The 17,028-nt window shown below is 48.0% G+C and overlaps 1 protein-coding gene across 1 annotated transcript in view; it reads right to left on the minus strand.

The window, feature by feature from the left end:
* Positions 1-225: 225 nt before the first annotated feature.
* Positions 226-17,028, minus strand: part of MEI1 (meiotic double-stranded break formation protein 1) — a 58,956-nt gene continuing 42,153 nt past the window's right edge. Inside the window, exons 21-31 of the mRNA XM_045554796.1 lie at positions 15,657-15,822; positions 13,772-13,876; positions 11,792-11,902; positions 11,322-11,482; positions 8,970-9,051; positions 8,603-8,778; positions 3,580-3,661; positions 3,010-3,116; positions 1,959-2,090; positions 1,652-1,764; positions 226-414 (exon numbers count right to left, since the gene is read on the minus strand). Of these exons, the coding sequence (XP_045410752.1) occupies positions 369-414; positions 1,652-1,764; positions 1,959-2,090; positions 3,010-3,116; positions 3,580-3,661; positions 8,603-8,778; positions 8,970-9,051; positions 11,322-11,482; positions 11,792-11,902; positions 13,772-13,876; positions 15,657-15,822 (1,281 nt within the window). The 3' untranslated portion in view covers positions 226-368. The remainder of the gene's footprint in view (positions 415-1,651; positions 1,765-1,958; positions 2,091-3,009; positions 3,117-3,579; positions 3,662-8,602; positions 8,779-8,969; positions 9,052-11,321; positions 11,483-11,791; positions 11,903-13,771; positions 13,877-15,656; positions 15,823-17,028) is intronic.

The following is a 17,028-nucleotide window of genomic DNA, read 5'->3' on the forward strand; positions in this document are numbered from 1 at the left end:
CTGCCCCTCCAGCCCTGAGGACGGCCTGACTGGTGTTCTCAGGTACAACTGAGGCACCCAGCTGGTACTCCTCCAGTGCTGCCAGAACAAACGCCTCCCCCTCTCTCCCTGAGGAGGCTGTCAATCCCTTGCTGAAACAATCCGTTATCCAACTGGCTGAGAAACCAGCGCGAGGGAGACAAGATGAATCCAGAGTGAAATGTTTTTGGAAAGCCCACGCTGGCATGTGAGTGTACCATTTTATTTCCTGATTGCATTTCAACAATGGAGAGTAAATGGCTCCAGATGAATGGCTTCAATTGTCATCCATTTCCCAACTTTGTCTCCACGTCTCAGTTCTCCATTTCTGGACTTTCAAGTTCTGAGGGTCAGTCTCTGATGTGGGACAGGGATACAGCCACCCCTCCCAGGCAGCTGGCAGCAAAATATGAGAGGAGAACAGCAGAGAGGTGGGGCCAACCTTGGGGGAATCACACTTCCAGAGCCCCAAAAAGGCAAGAATGATCAGACAAGCTCATTCTAAGTGTTCCTAAGAATAGTGGGATGAATTCTAAAGTGGCACCTGAACAACTGAGTTAGTTGATATACAATGGGGTACTGTCCCATAGAAGGGGCAAGGAGGAGAGCCAGGGAGGCAGCCCCCGTGGGTGGGGAGGAAGCACCCTATCCCACAAGCAGGCCTCTTGACTGCAATGACTCTGGAGCATCACAACAGCCCCCAAGGGGGCCTCTGAACACTGCTACAGCCTCACACACACCCCGTGTTGAGCTGAGGAACACTTGTGCCAACGGGGCTTGGTCAACTTTCTCCAAAGGTCTTGGGGAAGGACTAGCTCCTTCCTGAGTTTGGTGATGGGGCTTTGTAGACAGGCAAATCTGAGGTCAAATCCTGATGCTATCACTAGCTGTGTGATCCTGGGCATGCCGTTTAACCTCTCTGATCTAAATTTCCTTATGTAGGAAAGAGAATAGGAATAATAACAAACACTAATATAGCACTCATACCTCCCCAGGTGCTGTTTTCAGCACTTTACACATATTAATTCATTAAGCCCTGCAACAACCCTAGGAGTTAGGTACCAGTTGATTATCCCTTATCCAAAATGCTTGGGACCAGAAGTGTTTCAGATTTTTTCAGATTTTGTAATATTTGCATATACATAATGAGATATATTGGGGTTAGGACCCAAGTCTAGGTGTGAAATTCATTTGTTTCATATATACCTTATACACATAGCCTGAAGGTAATTTATACAATATTTTTTAAAAATTTGTGCATGAAACAAAGTTTGACTGTGACCCATCACATGAGGTCAGGTGTGAAATTTCGACTTGTCATGTCAGTGCTCAAAAAGTCTCAAATTTTGGAGCTTTTTGGATTAGGGATGCTCAACCTGTACTACAGCTACCTTAACGCTCCTAACTGCCATGAGGATTAAATACAATGCATATAATTTGCCTGGCCCTCTGTAGGAACTTAATAAACAGAAAAAGTCATTGTCACTAACACTGTTAATTCTTCTCACTGACCCCTGCTTACTTTAGAGGGCTGTAGACAGTGCACCTCTCTATCCTAAAGCATGATGCCACAGCCTTCCATGACCTGTGTGACCTTGCCCAGGCCAAGGCTCCCATATGCAAGAAAGGATACAGCATGTCCTGGAGGGGTGGCTGGCCCAAGGAGACACTAGGGGAAAGGCCCTCCAAGGACGCCTGCAGGGTCTGGGCCATGCTGTGGTCAGCCAGAAGGCCCATGCTCTGGACCTGAGGGGAGAAGAAGGCAGGGAAGGCAGGCTTTATCAGTGCCTCTTCCACACAGGCCCTCTCTAACTGCCTTCCACCCTCTGCACTCCCGACCTCCCATTGGCTGCTGTAGCCAGAGCTCCCACCCTTCACAGAGAAGACGGTCTTGAGGGTCTATCCTCACAGTGGCTGCATGGCATCCCCTTCCCACCCACCTGTAGGAAGAAGCTGCGCAGAGCCTGGATTGTGGTGTTTGAGAGGGTAGACAGGTCAGTCAAAGACACACCTTGCAGAACGTGACCCACCTCTTCATGAGACAGGATGCTGCTGCTCTGGTACCGTACAAACTGGCTCAGGAAGAGAAGCCCCAAATACCCAGTAATTTGGCATTTCCTTCATTCATAGACATCTCCTGTGCCCCTACTATGCGCAGCACTGCTCTCGGGACACTATTCTAAAGCCCACAGAACCCTACCTTCAAGGAGCTCAGAGTTGGTAGGAAAGGTGGGGTTGTGTCATGGGGAAGTAGGGCAATCAGGGAAACTGTGAGACCCTGAGAGAGTTGGCTCTACTGACCCCTTGGCCTTGTATCCCTCCGCTCCCAGCCTTGCACTGCACACTCATAGCCAAAATGAACTGTGTGGTTCCCCTAACACACCACCATGTGCCCTGTACCTGCTGTTCCCACCACACTACCTGGAATACCTTTCCTCCTCTCTATTAATCCTTCAAGCCTCAGCTAAAATATTACCTTCACTGCTGAGGAGCAATTACTCTTCTCTGTGATCCCCCATCAACCACTGATTTATTGTTGATCCCCTTCACTATCATTCATAGGCTCACTGCTTATTCAGTGGGCACTTACTGTGTGCCAGGCAGTTAGCATCTCCTCTACTCTACTGCTCCTAACATATTTTAACTATTAATTTACTTGCGTATCTCCTTCTTTAGACTGAGGGACCTATAGGCAGAGTATTTGGCTTATTGACATCCTCAGGACCTAGCAGATCTGGCATGTAGTGGGCAGGCCTTGGTCAACATTTCATGAGAGAAATAAGAGAAAAGGTGTCAGGGTCTCCTAAGGTGAGGATATGGGGGCATTTAGAGGAATCCTCTGAGCAGGCCTCTTGTAGGATGAAGGCCCATTCAGCCCCTCTACCTTCTTTGAGGATTAGGGTTACCTAAAGTAAGGTGTCCCTGGCCTCTTCAGCAACCACCCAGCTCATGACATTGTTCAGAGCACAAGATTATCCTTTCTGTACTTACCAGGGTCATAAGCCTCAAGATCTCGGGTCTAAGGAAGGAATTCTCTCCAGCATCCAAGAGGGTAAACAGCAAAAACCGATTCCAGGGCTGGGAGGCCACGTGGAGTGCTGCAGGAAATGCCAGTCACCCTGGGTTTTTAATGCTTTTCCAAAGGCCTTGAAACATTGCTAAAGAGGACCTTCTCCTCTTGGCTTAAAAAGGGGCTGCTCAGCTGGGGGCAGTGCACTGAACAAGCTGACCCCAGAAGGTTTCTTTCTTCCCTGGGCTTCTATCCACAATGCTGACTTGCTCAGTGAAACTATATACCCCATGATTGTGGGAGGCAGGCAGTAGGAAGGGCTCTGCCACTTAAGAGCATTGTGACCCTGGTTGGGCATATCTTTTGACCTCTCTGAACCTCAGTGCCCTCATCTGTATAATGGACATGACAGTACCCTTGCAATATTGTTAAAAGAATTAAACAAAATGAATATGCATCACACAACAGGATGGAAGCCTGGGGTAGGAGGGTGGCAGGAACTGGCTTCAACCTCCCCCATGGGAACATCAGAGAATGAGGAGAGTTTCTACCGATATCTGGGCTGCGGGCATGCAGGTAGTCAAGCAAGGCCTCCAGGCAGCCAACACAGGCATGGGACAATAGAGGGTCCTTCTGCAGAAAAAACAGAAATTCTGGTCAGGTTTTGCTAACAATGGGTTGTGGTGCCAACCAAGAAAAGACATTTGGTTTTCAGAGTTACTTGGATTTCAGAATTTCAGATTTGGGACTGTAGCCCTGTAGATAATCAAGAAATGTTTGTTGGCCTCATCTCTCACTCACATACAAAACACAGTGCTTATATTGGGTGGTTTACCTACATTCAAGAGTGTTTTGTTTCATCAAAGGAGATGGGCCCTGGGCCTCTCTAAATACTCATGGATTACAGACCCTAGAAGAGTCTCACAGTTTATCTGAGCCAGTGGGCTTCAACCTTTTCTTTTCTTTTCTGTTTTAGAAACACAGTCTCACTCTGTCACTTAGGCTGGAGTACCATGTCACAGTCATAGCTCACTGTAGCCTCCAACTCCTGGGCCCAAGCAATCCTTCCACCTCAGCCTCCCAAGTAGCTAGGATGAGAGGCACATGCCACCACACCCGGCCAGTTTTTAAATTTTTTGTAGAGTTGGAGTCTCGCTATGTTCCCCAGGCTGGTCTTGAACTCCTGGCCTCAAGCGATCCTCCCTCTTCAGCCTCTCAGTTCGCTGAGATTACAGGTGTGAACCACTGTACCTAGGCCCATTTCAACCTTCTTTTTAAAAGCAGCAGAACCGGCCAGGCGTGGTGGCTCATGCCTGTAATCCTAGCACTCTGGGAGGCCGAGGCGGGTGGATCCTTTGAGCTCAGGAGTTCAAGACCAGCCTGAGCAAGAGTGAGACCCCATCTCTACTAAAAAATAGAAAGAAATTAGCCGGACAACTAAAAATATATATATAAAAAAAAATTAGCCAGGCACAGTGGTGCATGCCTGTAGTCCCAGCTACTCGGGAGGTTGAGGCAGAAGGACTGCTTGAGCCTAGGAGTTTGAGGTTGCCGTGAGCTAGGCTGATGCCACGGCACTCTAGCCCAGGCAACAGAGCGAGACTCTGTCTCCAAAAAAAAAAAAAAAAAAAATTAAAAATGTAAAAACAAACTACCAAAAATCCTGTGCTTTCCTCATGTTATTCTTTGGAAAGCAGTGCAGCTGGTTAAGGGTATGGGGCAGACGTGGGTCTGAATCCTTGCTTAGTCATTTACTCTGTGTGACTCTGGGCAACTTACTTAACCTTGCTGAGTGGGGATAAAAAGATTACCTAGGTTACAGAGAGGGTCAGACCAGATGGATACTTAAATACTCTGTCCAGAGTATTTAACAGTGCTTGGCAGAAAGTAAACAAAAATGGTGAATATCCTAGTGAAATGCATAAAAGGAGAAACACTCTCCCCTCTTCAGCAACTCCCAAATCTCCCCCACAGAACTCCTAAGGCCTTCAAGGCACAGGGTTTGAAATGGTTGAGGTAATCCACCCATGTCATTTTACAGCTGAGAAAACTGAAGCCCAGAGAGAAAATACTTAACCTGAGGTTACCTGGCTGGCAGGACTAGAACCTATACTGAAGTCTCCTGATTCCTGGTCCAATGCCCTTTCTCTGTCTCTAATCTAAAATGAATTCTTAACCAGTGGGCACTTGCAGCCTCTTCCCAGGTACCCAAGACCAAACAGCCATGGGCCAGCTATACTACAGCTTCCCCACCTGGTGAGGAACTGTGGGGTCTACTGCCACTCTCTGGCCCTGTCTCCATATTACCCCATATACCAGCAAGGGCCCCCTGGATGGTGGGTGAGGAGCTGGGGCCATTGGGTCTCAGATAACAGTGGCTCCAGGAAGTTCACAGATGCACGCTGAAAGAACATGTATTTTGTAGCCAAAAAGACTGGGGTTTGAATCCTGACCTAAAAGCATGTGACCTTAGGCACATTACTTAACATCTCTAGGACTCTGTTTCCTTGTCTATAAACTGAGATGATAATTTCTACTTTAAGAGGAGAACATAATAACATGACTAAATAACATGTCAAGTGCTTTGCACATGGTAGGCACTCAGAAGGTTTTGTTTTCTCTTTCCTTCCTCCCCACCTACTCTCACAGAACCTTAACCTGACATCAATACCTACTCTTGTAAGAATGATCCTTGAAATCAAAGCCTCAAGTCTGTAAAACTAAGTAGCTACCTGATTTCCAATCTTATAACAACACATTCCACTCCCATCCCAATTAGAAAGCCAAGTCTGAGCACAAAGGATATCTGTCTCTTCCCTGCTAAGGCCCACCCTTTCCCTTCCCCAGGGGTCCTCAGGGATGTAGCAGCTGGGCTTGAAGCGGATAAGTAAGTCTGAAAGAGCAGCACCAAGACCATCTGTCCCTGGTGAGCAAATTATGGAAAGCAAAACCAACCAGCCCAGAAAGCCTCATTCTGAACCTCCAGGTGCGGGGCCAGATGAAGACATGTGACCATGCTCAGCAGGCTAATCCACTGTACTCCTTCAAACCTAAGGCTTGTCAACACCTGTTTAATGCATACTTACAGGTGTGGCTGAGCACTGGGGTAGGGGCGCAGAGGAAGCAGCTGGTGGAAGTACCCATCTCCCCTCACTCAGCACACTCCACTGGACCAGTCCAAAACCCTGCAATCCCACCCTTTCCACAGACAGGGGCCACCTGCTGTCACTCCAGAGCATCCCCTTGGACTCAATTTCCACAGGGAGCCCTCTCCAGAGTAACACCCACCTCTCCCCCATCAACTCCTCCCCATGGATGGAGGAGTGACTAGTCCAACTGATGACTTTGTGAGAAGACACACTCAGTTCAGGCTCTATAGCAGACTCACCTGAATCCACTTCTGCAGAGAGGACTGTTTGGGTCTACTCTTGGACAAAGGGTAGGCTCACCAGTACAGGCTCTGTGGGGTCAAGAGGTAGGGCAAGGAGTCCTGGGGTTGTCCATCTCTGCCTGTGACTGGGTGAATACATTTCATTCTGGGGTGAGGTTATGGGAAGGCCACTGTGGCCATATATAACAGCCATTTCTCCCATCAGCCTTACCAATAAAATGGAAGTTTAGACTTTTGTCTGGTTCCCGTGTCTACTATCAAATAGTTTCAAACTGGGAGGTGGTGGGATACGGGACAGGAGCACTCCTCATTGGCCTTCTAATCACAACCAGGGGTCTCACCTTCTGCCCCAAATAGTTTATCCAGTATTTCCTTCTAACCAAACATGATTCCTGGAGTTCTAGTCAGTACAATGTTTATTTTCATCATATCTTTAGGGCACAGACATGATGTTCAAAGGAAATGCTCGTTGGAGTACTTCGGATTTCAGACTTTCAGATTAGGAATGCTCAATTGCTAATCGGTCATTTTGGCATTAGTGGTAAATATTTGTATTTCCTACAATCTGTGAGTGCCTAAATGGCTGGAATCATGTCATATTAATATTTGTGTCCTCATTCATTCATTCAACAAACATTTCTGGATGCCAATTTTGTGCCAAACTCTACACTGAGTATTGCATATAAGGGAATCATTCCCCTGTTTCCTATGTTCTGAATGTTATTAATAAAACAGGAACTTCAGCTCTTTCAGAAACATTAGCGAAAAAGCATTTCTCTCACGGGCTCTCCTCACCCAAGGAGGGTTTTACCTAAGAAGCAAGACACTAGCTTAACATCTACTGTGCCACCAGGGCAGGATTAAGGTATTGGAGGTCATGCTCCTATAAGCTTAAGCTCTTAAGATCTTGGCCAGCTGGCTAAGTAGCCACAATGCAAACACAAATTTTCCCACCTGTGGGCCCCCTGGTCTGGCTGGGGGAAGAAGAGTTGTTAAAAAGCACATTTTGGATAGATATGATAAATAAAGTATGTTAAGTTTTTATTGGTAGAATCTAGGTGGTGAGTATGTGAGTATTCACTATAAAATTCTTTCATGTTTTCTGTATGTTTGAAAATTTTCAGACAAAAGCCCATTCTGACCCTAAGTCCCAGCTATATTCTACTACGGTGTTTATCAGCAATAAAGCTGATGTTTTGGTTCTCATGTGATTTCTGAATTCCCAACTAGTTTTGAACCCATAAAGGAGACACAAAAATTAACTAGACTCAGTCCCTGCCCTTAAGCCTTTAGAATCTTACAGTCTGGTAGGGAAGAGTGATACAAAAATGGAAACTTAAAACAGAGAGAGCTAAGTGCTATGATATGATAGATGTTTGATCACTAAAGAGCACAGAGCCTTGTGCACAGATACGCCACAGGACAAGACTTGGCAACCACCAACCTAGCATAGGAGCCACTCCTGGGGCATTCTCCTGAGGTCCTTGACACCCTTCGTAGGCCCTAACACCGAGCTGAGACTTAGTATGTAATGGCTAGATAAACAGTGATCTCTAAGAGTCTTCTATGCTATAAAACACAACCCCTCTGGGGTTCACATGTTTTTGCTTACCCCAGATTCATTCCTTCTTCTAGTAACAATTTTCCTTTGGGCACCAATCCCTCTCTTGGGTTCAGCCCATGTGGATTATGGAGAGCTGACAGTATGCTCCAGCCTCCAAGAGAAGGCACTGACCCAGCCCAAGCCAATCAGACCATCCCATGCCCAAGCAATGGTACTGGCATATTTCCCAAGCCAAGCTAATGAGACACAATTCTGTGAACTACTGGAAAAGAGAAATATTATTCTTGTTGGGAGGATATAAGCCAGGAGCTACTGTTGGTCATCCTACCATCCCATGAAAATAAAGCTGACAGTGAGGAACAGAGAGCCAAGAGATGGAGAGTCTAATGACATTGTCTGAGCCTCTGGGATCCAGCTGTGCCTGAAGGCAGTATTAACTCCTGGACGTCTCAGTTATGAGCCAATTTAAGTTTTTTTTGTGTCACTGTAACTTCAAAAGTTTCAACCAATCCACCCGCTAGGCCCTAGTAGGAATACCAAGCTCTTGACAGGCACCCACCCCTTCCTGCTGTTGTCCTGGGAGAAGCAGGCCTCACTGCTTCTTGGGCAAGAGCCTTACCTGCACCAGGAGGTTCTGCAGCCCAATAACCAGGGACAGTACTTGTGATGTTCCCAGTGGAGCTAGGACAGTGTCCTCAGGGGCTGGCAGTGGCTGGGCTCCTGAAGGAACCAGGGCTACCAGGGCAGAGGAAAAGCTCTGTTGCAGGGCTGTCCGCAGGAAGCATAAGATGGCAGCTGAAAGCAAGAGACTCATTAAACCCAGCTCCTGCCTCCTTCTCCACCTCCCGCCCTGCTCTGTCATAGGAAGGGGAAATGATGAAGATGAGCTAATTGTTCAGTGACCATAGGCTGATCTGGGTGGTGGTCCTATCTTAGAACCTAGGGAAAAGCTTTCCTTCTCCTGCTGGAGACTCCTGGGCCCATACCTGAGAGCAATGCAGTCTTTTTCTTTGGAAATCTGAGGGCCTTCAAAACTTGGTCCAATTCCACAGACAGTGTCTGGTGAACCTGGCAGGGGCAGTAAGAAAAGGGATAACATTCTGTGAACTTGGACAGAAATAACCTGCCACCATATCTCTTCTATCACCTCTTGCCACATACCTGCTGCATCAAGAGGGGACACTGGAGGCCGCACAGAGTCCTCTGAGCCTCACCAATCCTGGCTTCAGGAGCATGAGCAGGAGAGTCAAGTCCATACCTGGAGAACTCATCTCCCAAATATCCCCTGTTCTGAATGGCCTCCTCCACCAGAGAGCCTTCCCTGCCCTCATCTGAGGTTCAGTCTCTGGCTCTGCCCACCATCCACCTAACTCAGAAAATCTGGAGTCAGGCTGAATCAAAATCCTGGCTCTGCCACTTGCCAGCTGTGTGGCCTTGGGCAAGTCACTGCACCTCTCTCAGCATGCCTCAGTTCCCTCATCTATGAAATGGAGACAATGCCACCTGCTCTCACTCCCTCCAGAGCTATATTAAGGAACTGTGAAGCATCAGCATTGGTGAAAATGCACCTCAATGTCAAGTAATGTCCAAACTGAGGGGCTCTTTGGGGTGGCAGGTTCAAAGCTGCAAGTCTATTCTGCTGTCCTCAACTGGAACAGGAGCTGCCTGAGAGCAGGAACTACTTCTACTCTGCTTGGCTCTATCACAGTACGGCACAAAGCAGTTCCTTAAAAATCCCTGTTGGCTGTGAAAGCAGCAGGTTCTAGGCAAAAGAACCAACTTGTAAAAAGGTATAGAGATACCATGCTAATGTAAGATGTTGGTTAACAAAGAGGAAACTGTGTGCAGAGGTTATATGGGAACTCTTTACACTACCTGCACAATTTTTCTATAGATCTAAAATTGTCCTAAAAATAGTCTACCAATAATAAATAAATAAAAAGTAAAACAAATTTAAAAAAGGTATGGAGATGTGAAGGAGCACAGCTGATTGGGAGAAGAGCAAACACTCAGCCAGAGGACAGGGAAGGAGTGTGGCAATGGCAGAAAGTAAGGCTGCAGAGGACCAGGCCAAGAGGAGGACAAAAAGGCTACCAAAGGAGTCTGGGAAAAGAAGTGAGGACAGACAGTGGCTGCAGGATAGGACACGCAGAAGAAGGAGAAGGCTGGCAGCCGAGGGATGGTAAATAGGCCATATCAGTGGGGAAGATGAGTGATCAGGTCTGGGTTGGGCAGTGGAGTAGCTAGGAGTAGGTAACTGGCGAGGTGTGAGCTGAGGGCCTGGGCAGAGCCAAGGACGAGGTGCCAATTGGTGCCGATTTTCTCTTAGGCAGGTGACTGCAGAGAGATGGATGGGCCCAACAGCCTCACCCAGAAAAGCAGGGAAGGTTCCTGTCCGAAATCAACCATGGGAAACAATCTGCTGGATCTGTCACAGCATAGATTTGCCGCTGTTTGTTGCCACCCTAGAAGCCAAAGTTTAAAATTGATTTCACTTCTATATAAATGAGCTGTATGCCATGACTAGACTGGCACAGTACTGGGCACAGTGCAAGGACACTGTGGAGGATAGGACACAGTTTCTATCCAGGAGGAGCAGCCAGCCCTGGGGAGGAGACACCTGAATGTGAAGCAGCTCACAGAGGAGCTCACACAGGGGACTGTGATGACAAGGTCCTAAGAGAAGGAGGGGCTGAGAGGAAAGGGGGTGCTCTGTGGATATGCCCACAGCTTTTCTGTTCCCTGCATTACCTTTTCCCACAGTAACAATACAGTTAACCTAGTGTAGCACTGCACAGCTTGCCACACAGCACTTCAAGGTCATAGGCTGGCTTCTGCCTCCCTGTCTAGTCTGACTGGCTCCATTCACTGGCCACATTCTAGCCACACAGAGCACCTCATCACTCTCCAAATATACACACCATGTCTGAAATTTGTGCAGCTTCCTGCCTTTGCTTATATTGTTCTTTCTACCTGGAATGCCTTTCCCTAATATCTTTATGGGTATAATCTTACTTCCCTTTCGAAGCTTTGCTTAAAGACTACAAGTTCCCTAAGGGTAGGGCACATGCTGTGTTCATTTTTTATTCCTTTGTGCCAAGAATACAGCCTGGCGTGTCGGTAACCCATGTGTGTTAAATAGATTAATTTTATCCAACATGACAACAACCCTGGGATGTTTTTTCCCCATGGTATATGTAAGGAAACTGAAGCTCAGAGGGCTTAAATACCTTGCCAAGGTCACAGAGCCACAGAGCCAGGACCAGAAGTCAGGATCTTCAACACTCCTTTGAGGGCCATCCCATGCCCCAAAGCCCGCACAAGAGTCAGAGACTAACCTGCAAATTGCTGTTGTGCTGCTGAGCAGAGAAGGAGGCAGTGAGCAGCCAGGCGGAGCAGAGGAGTGCAGTCCTGGGAGAATCTGCCTCCGCCCAGGTAAGTGCCAGCACCTTCTCCAGAAGCTGTATCAGGGCCGTGCTGCTCAGGAGCACTGCAGCAGCTGCAGGGGGTAGGGCAGGGCAGGGGCCACATGAGTTACAGAGGAGCTCCAGCTCAGTGCCACCATGGAGCTTAGCACCCCATGGAGGCTGCACGTACACAAAAACAAACAATAGGATCAGCTTGAGCTCTAAAGGTCCCAGCTTCATTACAGAACCACAGGTTATCAGAACCAGAAAGCATCTTATGACCACTAGCCACATGCACACCCTATTTATTTTTTTAAGGTGGAAAAATTGAGGGTGGAGAGGGCCACAGATACTGCCCAGCACTCCTCTTCTTCACGGTCCTGGCCCGGGGGCCCCTGTACCTCTTTTCTGACTGCTGGGTGTGGTCTGATGAAGGCTCCAATACAGGAAGTTGAAGGAGGGCTGCAGGATGTCCATGTCAGTGGGGCTGCACTTCCCACACAGTGTGCTCACTGCAAGACAAGAGAGTCCCCAGGTGGCCTATTGCACAGCACTCCATGGCTTTAGTGCACACCAGCACTCACACTTCACACAGACGATGGCTAATTTCAGACGTCAGTCTTGGGGAGCAAGCACAAACTAAGTGTCCCTGACATTACAGCCAATGGAAAAAAACACAGTGACAAGCCTGAAGGCGCGTTTACACCCTCCATCTGGACAAACATCAGCTAAGCAGCCAACAGCTGCACATTAGCCAGAACAGATTGCAGGAGTTGAGGTGATCAAAGGCATCCTGTAATAGTGTGAATGCCATCACAGACTTTAGCCTGCCAGGCTCTGCAGAGGTCATCTAGGCCAACCTGCCACCCTTAGCAAGAGTCTTAGCTACTCCTTGAGGCAATTCAGCCTCTGAATTCTTCCAGCAACAAGGCACTTGCCAACTTCCCAGAGGAACTCTATAACAATCAGATCAGATCAGAGTGCAGTTCCCTGCATGTGACGTATCCTGTCTCTCACATCATCTTGTTTGGCTAACTCCTCAACTCCCAGTCAGCAATCAAGATTCAGCTCAATGTTCACTTTCCCCTTGAAGCCTTCCTTAACCTCTCAAGGCAAGATTAGATGCCAATTCTGCCTCCCCCATCCCTCCTCAGCGCAGTGCTACACTGTAGAGTAGACAGCTATAGAACATCTTCCTTTCCTCCTGGGAACTGCCACTCCCTGTCTCCCTACCCCCGTCCTAGCATGAAACCTACCTAAGTGTCCATTCCCTTTTTGGCAGGCACATCACACTCTGACTTCTAATCGGTTTGTGGTCCACCGGATGAGCATGTCTCCCCCTATTGACACCTCTGCCCGTAAAACTCGGTCCTCTTTTCTCAGTGCTCACAAATAGGAATACTCAAGGATTATACGGAAATGTCTATTACATTTCACGTATAGGTTTTAGCCTGTTATTCCTCCCTATCAGAAGCCCCTGTGAAGGCTGACTGTGTCACACACAGATCTCCCTTCCAGCTTAGTGTCAGCCTTGATCTGACAGACAGACAGGTGATGACTAGCACCAGGCTGAGGCAGGGTTTGCTGCCTGTCCCCAGTGGCCCTTTTTGAGTCTGACACTGATCTTCTCATGAGGAGGATTGAGCTCCAGGAGGGGAGAGCGCCCCATCCTCCCCTGTGGCCAGGGGACCTGAGAGCCCACAGACACTGAAGACGTGTCATTTTTCCTATTCATTTTAACCTTCCCTCAGCAAATCTTCCTGAGGGTGCTGCCTATGAAGTGATGACAACATTCATAAGCCATGAAAAGTCCCAGTGAGGTTTGGGATGTGGGGAGAAAAGATGCCTAGAGAACTGTGAACTGGATCATCAGATCTGAGTCAATTGTGGGATGAGCTGGAGAGTTGTCCCTGCAGGAAAAAGGAATCTACACAGATAGTATCTGTTGAAGGCCTACTGTGAGCCAAGCACTGTGTGGCATTCTCCATCTACTAGGTAAGTATTACTTGTCTCAACCCTAGATCAGGGAAGTGCTATTATTTTACCTATGCAGAGCCTAAGGCTCATAGGTGATTGCCCAATGTCACACGGCCAATGACAAAGCTGAGATTCAAACCCAGACCTTCCTGACTCTAGATCCTGAGGCTATCACACACTGATTTGATTTTTTTTTTTTTTTTTTGTCTCCCAAACACTACCAGGGAACAAGCAGAGGAAGCCCTGACAGGTCCCTTAGCAAGAAGTCCCCAGGGGCAGACTGACCTACCAGCTTCTTTCAAAGGGATGAAAGGAGAGAAGTAAAAACATTAGTACTACCAGGTGATCACCCACTGCACACCCAGCCTTGGGCTCCTGGGCAGTGTCCCCAGTGGCCAAGTCACCTTGGTGAAGGAGCTTCATGGCCATGCTGTCCAGTTCTTGCTCTGACTCATTCCTCAGCTGCACTAGGGAGAGGAGGCTCAGCAGCAGTGGCAGGTTCCTTGAGGCTGTGAAGACCAAGGAGGGCTGGTCAGGGAACCTGAGGCGCAGATCACCCAAAGGTCAGACATCCCGCCTGGACATCCCTTAATAGAGGGCACTTGAGTTCTCTATTTCCACAGGGGTCAGGTGTTTTTTTGGGATTCACCCCTACTTCCTTCTTCACTGGGAACAAGGTAACTGACATACTGAGTGTCAGATACGGATTGGTACCAGGAATTCATTATTTCACTTATTCCACTAAAAAATATGTGAAGCAGGTATTGTTATTCCTATTTTGCACTTAAGAAATTGAAGCTCAGAGAGGCTGAGTGACTTCTCCAAAGTCCCACAGCCAGCATGTGGCAGGGAACTATGGTCTGAATGTTTGTATCCCTCTAAAAGTCATATGTTGAAATCTTAACCCCCAATGTGATGGTATTAGGAAGTGGGGCCTTTGGAAGGGGATTGGGTCATGGGGGCCCTCATGAATGGGATTAATGCCCTTAAAAAAGAGACTCCAGAGAGCTCTCTCCCTTTTCCTTTCTGCCATGTGAGAACACAGTAAGAAGACAGCCACCTATGAACCAGGAAGTGAGCTCTCATCAGATACTGAATCTGCTGACACCTTGATTTTGGATTTCCTAGCCCCAAGAACTGTGAGAAGTAAAATTCTATTGTTTATAAGTCACCAAGTCTATGGTTTTCTGTTATAACAGCCCAAACAGAATAAAACACAAGGCCAGAGCTTAAACCCAAATCTGAATCCAATGCCCATGGCCTCCCCACTGTGTGTTTCCACTAAATGTTATGGTTCTTATACAGTATTATCAGTTAACATGTCTTGTCCTTCCCTGCAAAGAAAGAACTCTTCTCCTTTAGACACACTTAAATCTACTTCTTAACCCTCTCAGTCCTCAGTCCCCTCAGGGCCCAGGATGACAGTGTTACAAAAGCCAGGTAAATCTCTCTCACTTAGCACTCATCAGGTACCAAAGTCTCTGCTAGGTACACTGACCCTCACAACCATCCTGTAGCATAGGTCCATTCTGTTAAGTCCATCCCAAACAAGAGGGAACAGAGGCTCGAAGAGATTACATGACTTAATCTCTTAACCCCCTCGATCCCCCTTAGTCCTCAGTCAGGGCTGGACCATGTGAGCCACAGATCTCCTCCCACTTTCTCTTGATTGCTTAGAAATTTATTAATAATTTAAAAATTCAGCCTCACTAAAAATAGGAAAAACAAACCCACCCCAATTTTCAGTCTCTTCATGCTATACCAAACATCAAGCTTCTCTGACCCAGGGAGTCCATTCCAGATTTGGAATCTATTCTCCTGAATCTCACTGGGAGCTTCCAACACATCACAGATCCACCTCCCTCCCCGGCCCCTGCTGGTTGCTGCCACCTCCCAGCCTCCCCCAGAGTTCCCACTTTCTTCTTCCCACTGGGACCTGTCATTCTGTGACAAATGACTCTGAGCACATGCTGCATAGGGTGGGGACATGCACACATATATCAAACACACCCAGTCACATTAAACACACTCACACCACACACACACACACACACACACACACACACACACACACACACACACGACACCACACCAAAGCAAACATATTGTGCACCCACTCTCCAGTGAGAGAAACAAGGGGGAGGTTTCGCTTGATGCCACAGTGGCCTGACTTTTCTTTGGCAGAGAAAACCCCAATTCTCTCTCCTGGAGCAGACCTCACCAGGGCAGAGATGTCCACTCCTCACTGGCCTTCATGCCAAACTGTGCCCACAGCACCTGCAGACTGACCTCCTGAGGGGGAGGCCCCATGTTCCACCAGCAGATGCTGCAGGATCAGCAGGAAGTGGCCTTGGATGAGACCACCCACTTGGACATCTTCGTTCCTCCTCAGGAAGGTCCTCAGGGTGATCAGTACCTTGCGAGCTGTGTCCACTGGGCTGGAATAGATAAGGTCCTGACCAGGAAAGAAGAAAGCCAGAGCTCAGAGGGCATCACACATAGGGACAGGTAACAGTGAATAGAGGGGCAGGGAAGGGGCCCAGGATGATAGTGTTACAAAAGCCAGGTAATCTCTCTCTCACTTAGCACTCATCATGTACCAAAGGCTCTGCTAGGTACGCTGACCCCTCACAACCATCCTGTAGCATGAGTCCATTCTGTTAAGTCCATCCCAAATAGGAGGGAACAGAGGCTCAAAGAGATCATATGACTTGCCAAAGGTCACATAAGCCAGGAAGTGGTACAGACAGAATTGAACGCAGGTCCCCTAACTCTAAGCCCAAAGCTCTTCCTACTTTCCAGGATGCCTCCCTCTTGCAAATGAAAGTATTAGGATCAAGATGTTGTTTTCAGGACAGGGAACCTGAGCGTACATTAAGGGAGAAGAGAAGGAGAGAGGGAGGGAGATGTCACAGGGCAGGGAGAGGATGGACTAGGACAGATTCAGGGCACAGGAAGGGAAGTGAGGACCAGGTCAGGCCCTTTCTCTGCTATGCCATCTGGCTATTTCTGTCCCAAGCTGTAAAGGCCACAGGTTTGGAAGATAGGAAAGAACATTGTTTTTTATTTTGTTTTAGAGTTATTTTATGAGTATATGTTAAAGACAAAACCAGTCAGAAACTGCACCAGAGGCTATCTCACTGATAGCTTCTGGCACCTACCAGCTCAAATAAGCCAATTCCTTGGACAGGCTAACGTGCTGGGCCAGTTAGGACTGGGTGCTACGAATCCAAGGTCACAGACAGCCTCCCTCTCCAGGGTGGACATCTTCTGACACACAGAGAGACATGGCAACAGGGCACTTGTCCAGACAGATACAGATGTGCTGATCACGGGACAGAGAGGGATGGGGGCACAGAGGCATCTGGGCTCTTCACAGACCTCCACAGTTGCTAGAGAAACAACTATAATAACAATAACAGGCCAGGTGCAGTAGTGCATGCCTGTAATCCTAGTACTTTGGGAGACTGAGGCAGGAGGATTGCTTGAGGTCAGGAGTTCAAGACCATCCTGGCAATAGTGAGATTCTGTCTCTACAAACAATTTTTAAAAAATTAGCTGGGCCTGGTGGTGCATGCCTGTAGTCCCAGCTACTCGGGAGGCTGAGGCAGGAGGATCGCTTGAGCCCAGCAAATGAGGCTGCAGTGAGCTATGATGACAC

This window comes from Lemur catta, chromosome 6 (assembly GCF_020740605.2).
Source record: "Lemur catta isolate mLemCat1 chromosome 6, mLemCat1.pri, whole genome shotgun sequence".
In the NCBI taxonomy this organism is placed as follows: Eukaryota; Metazoa; Chordata; class Mammalia; order Primates; family Lemuridae; genus Lemur; species Lemur catta.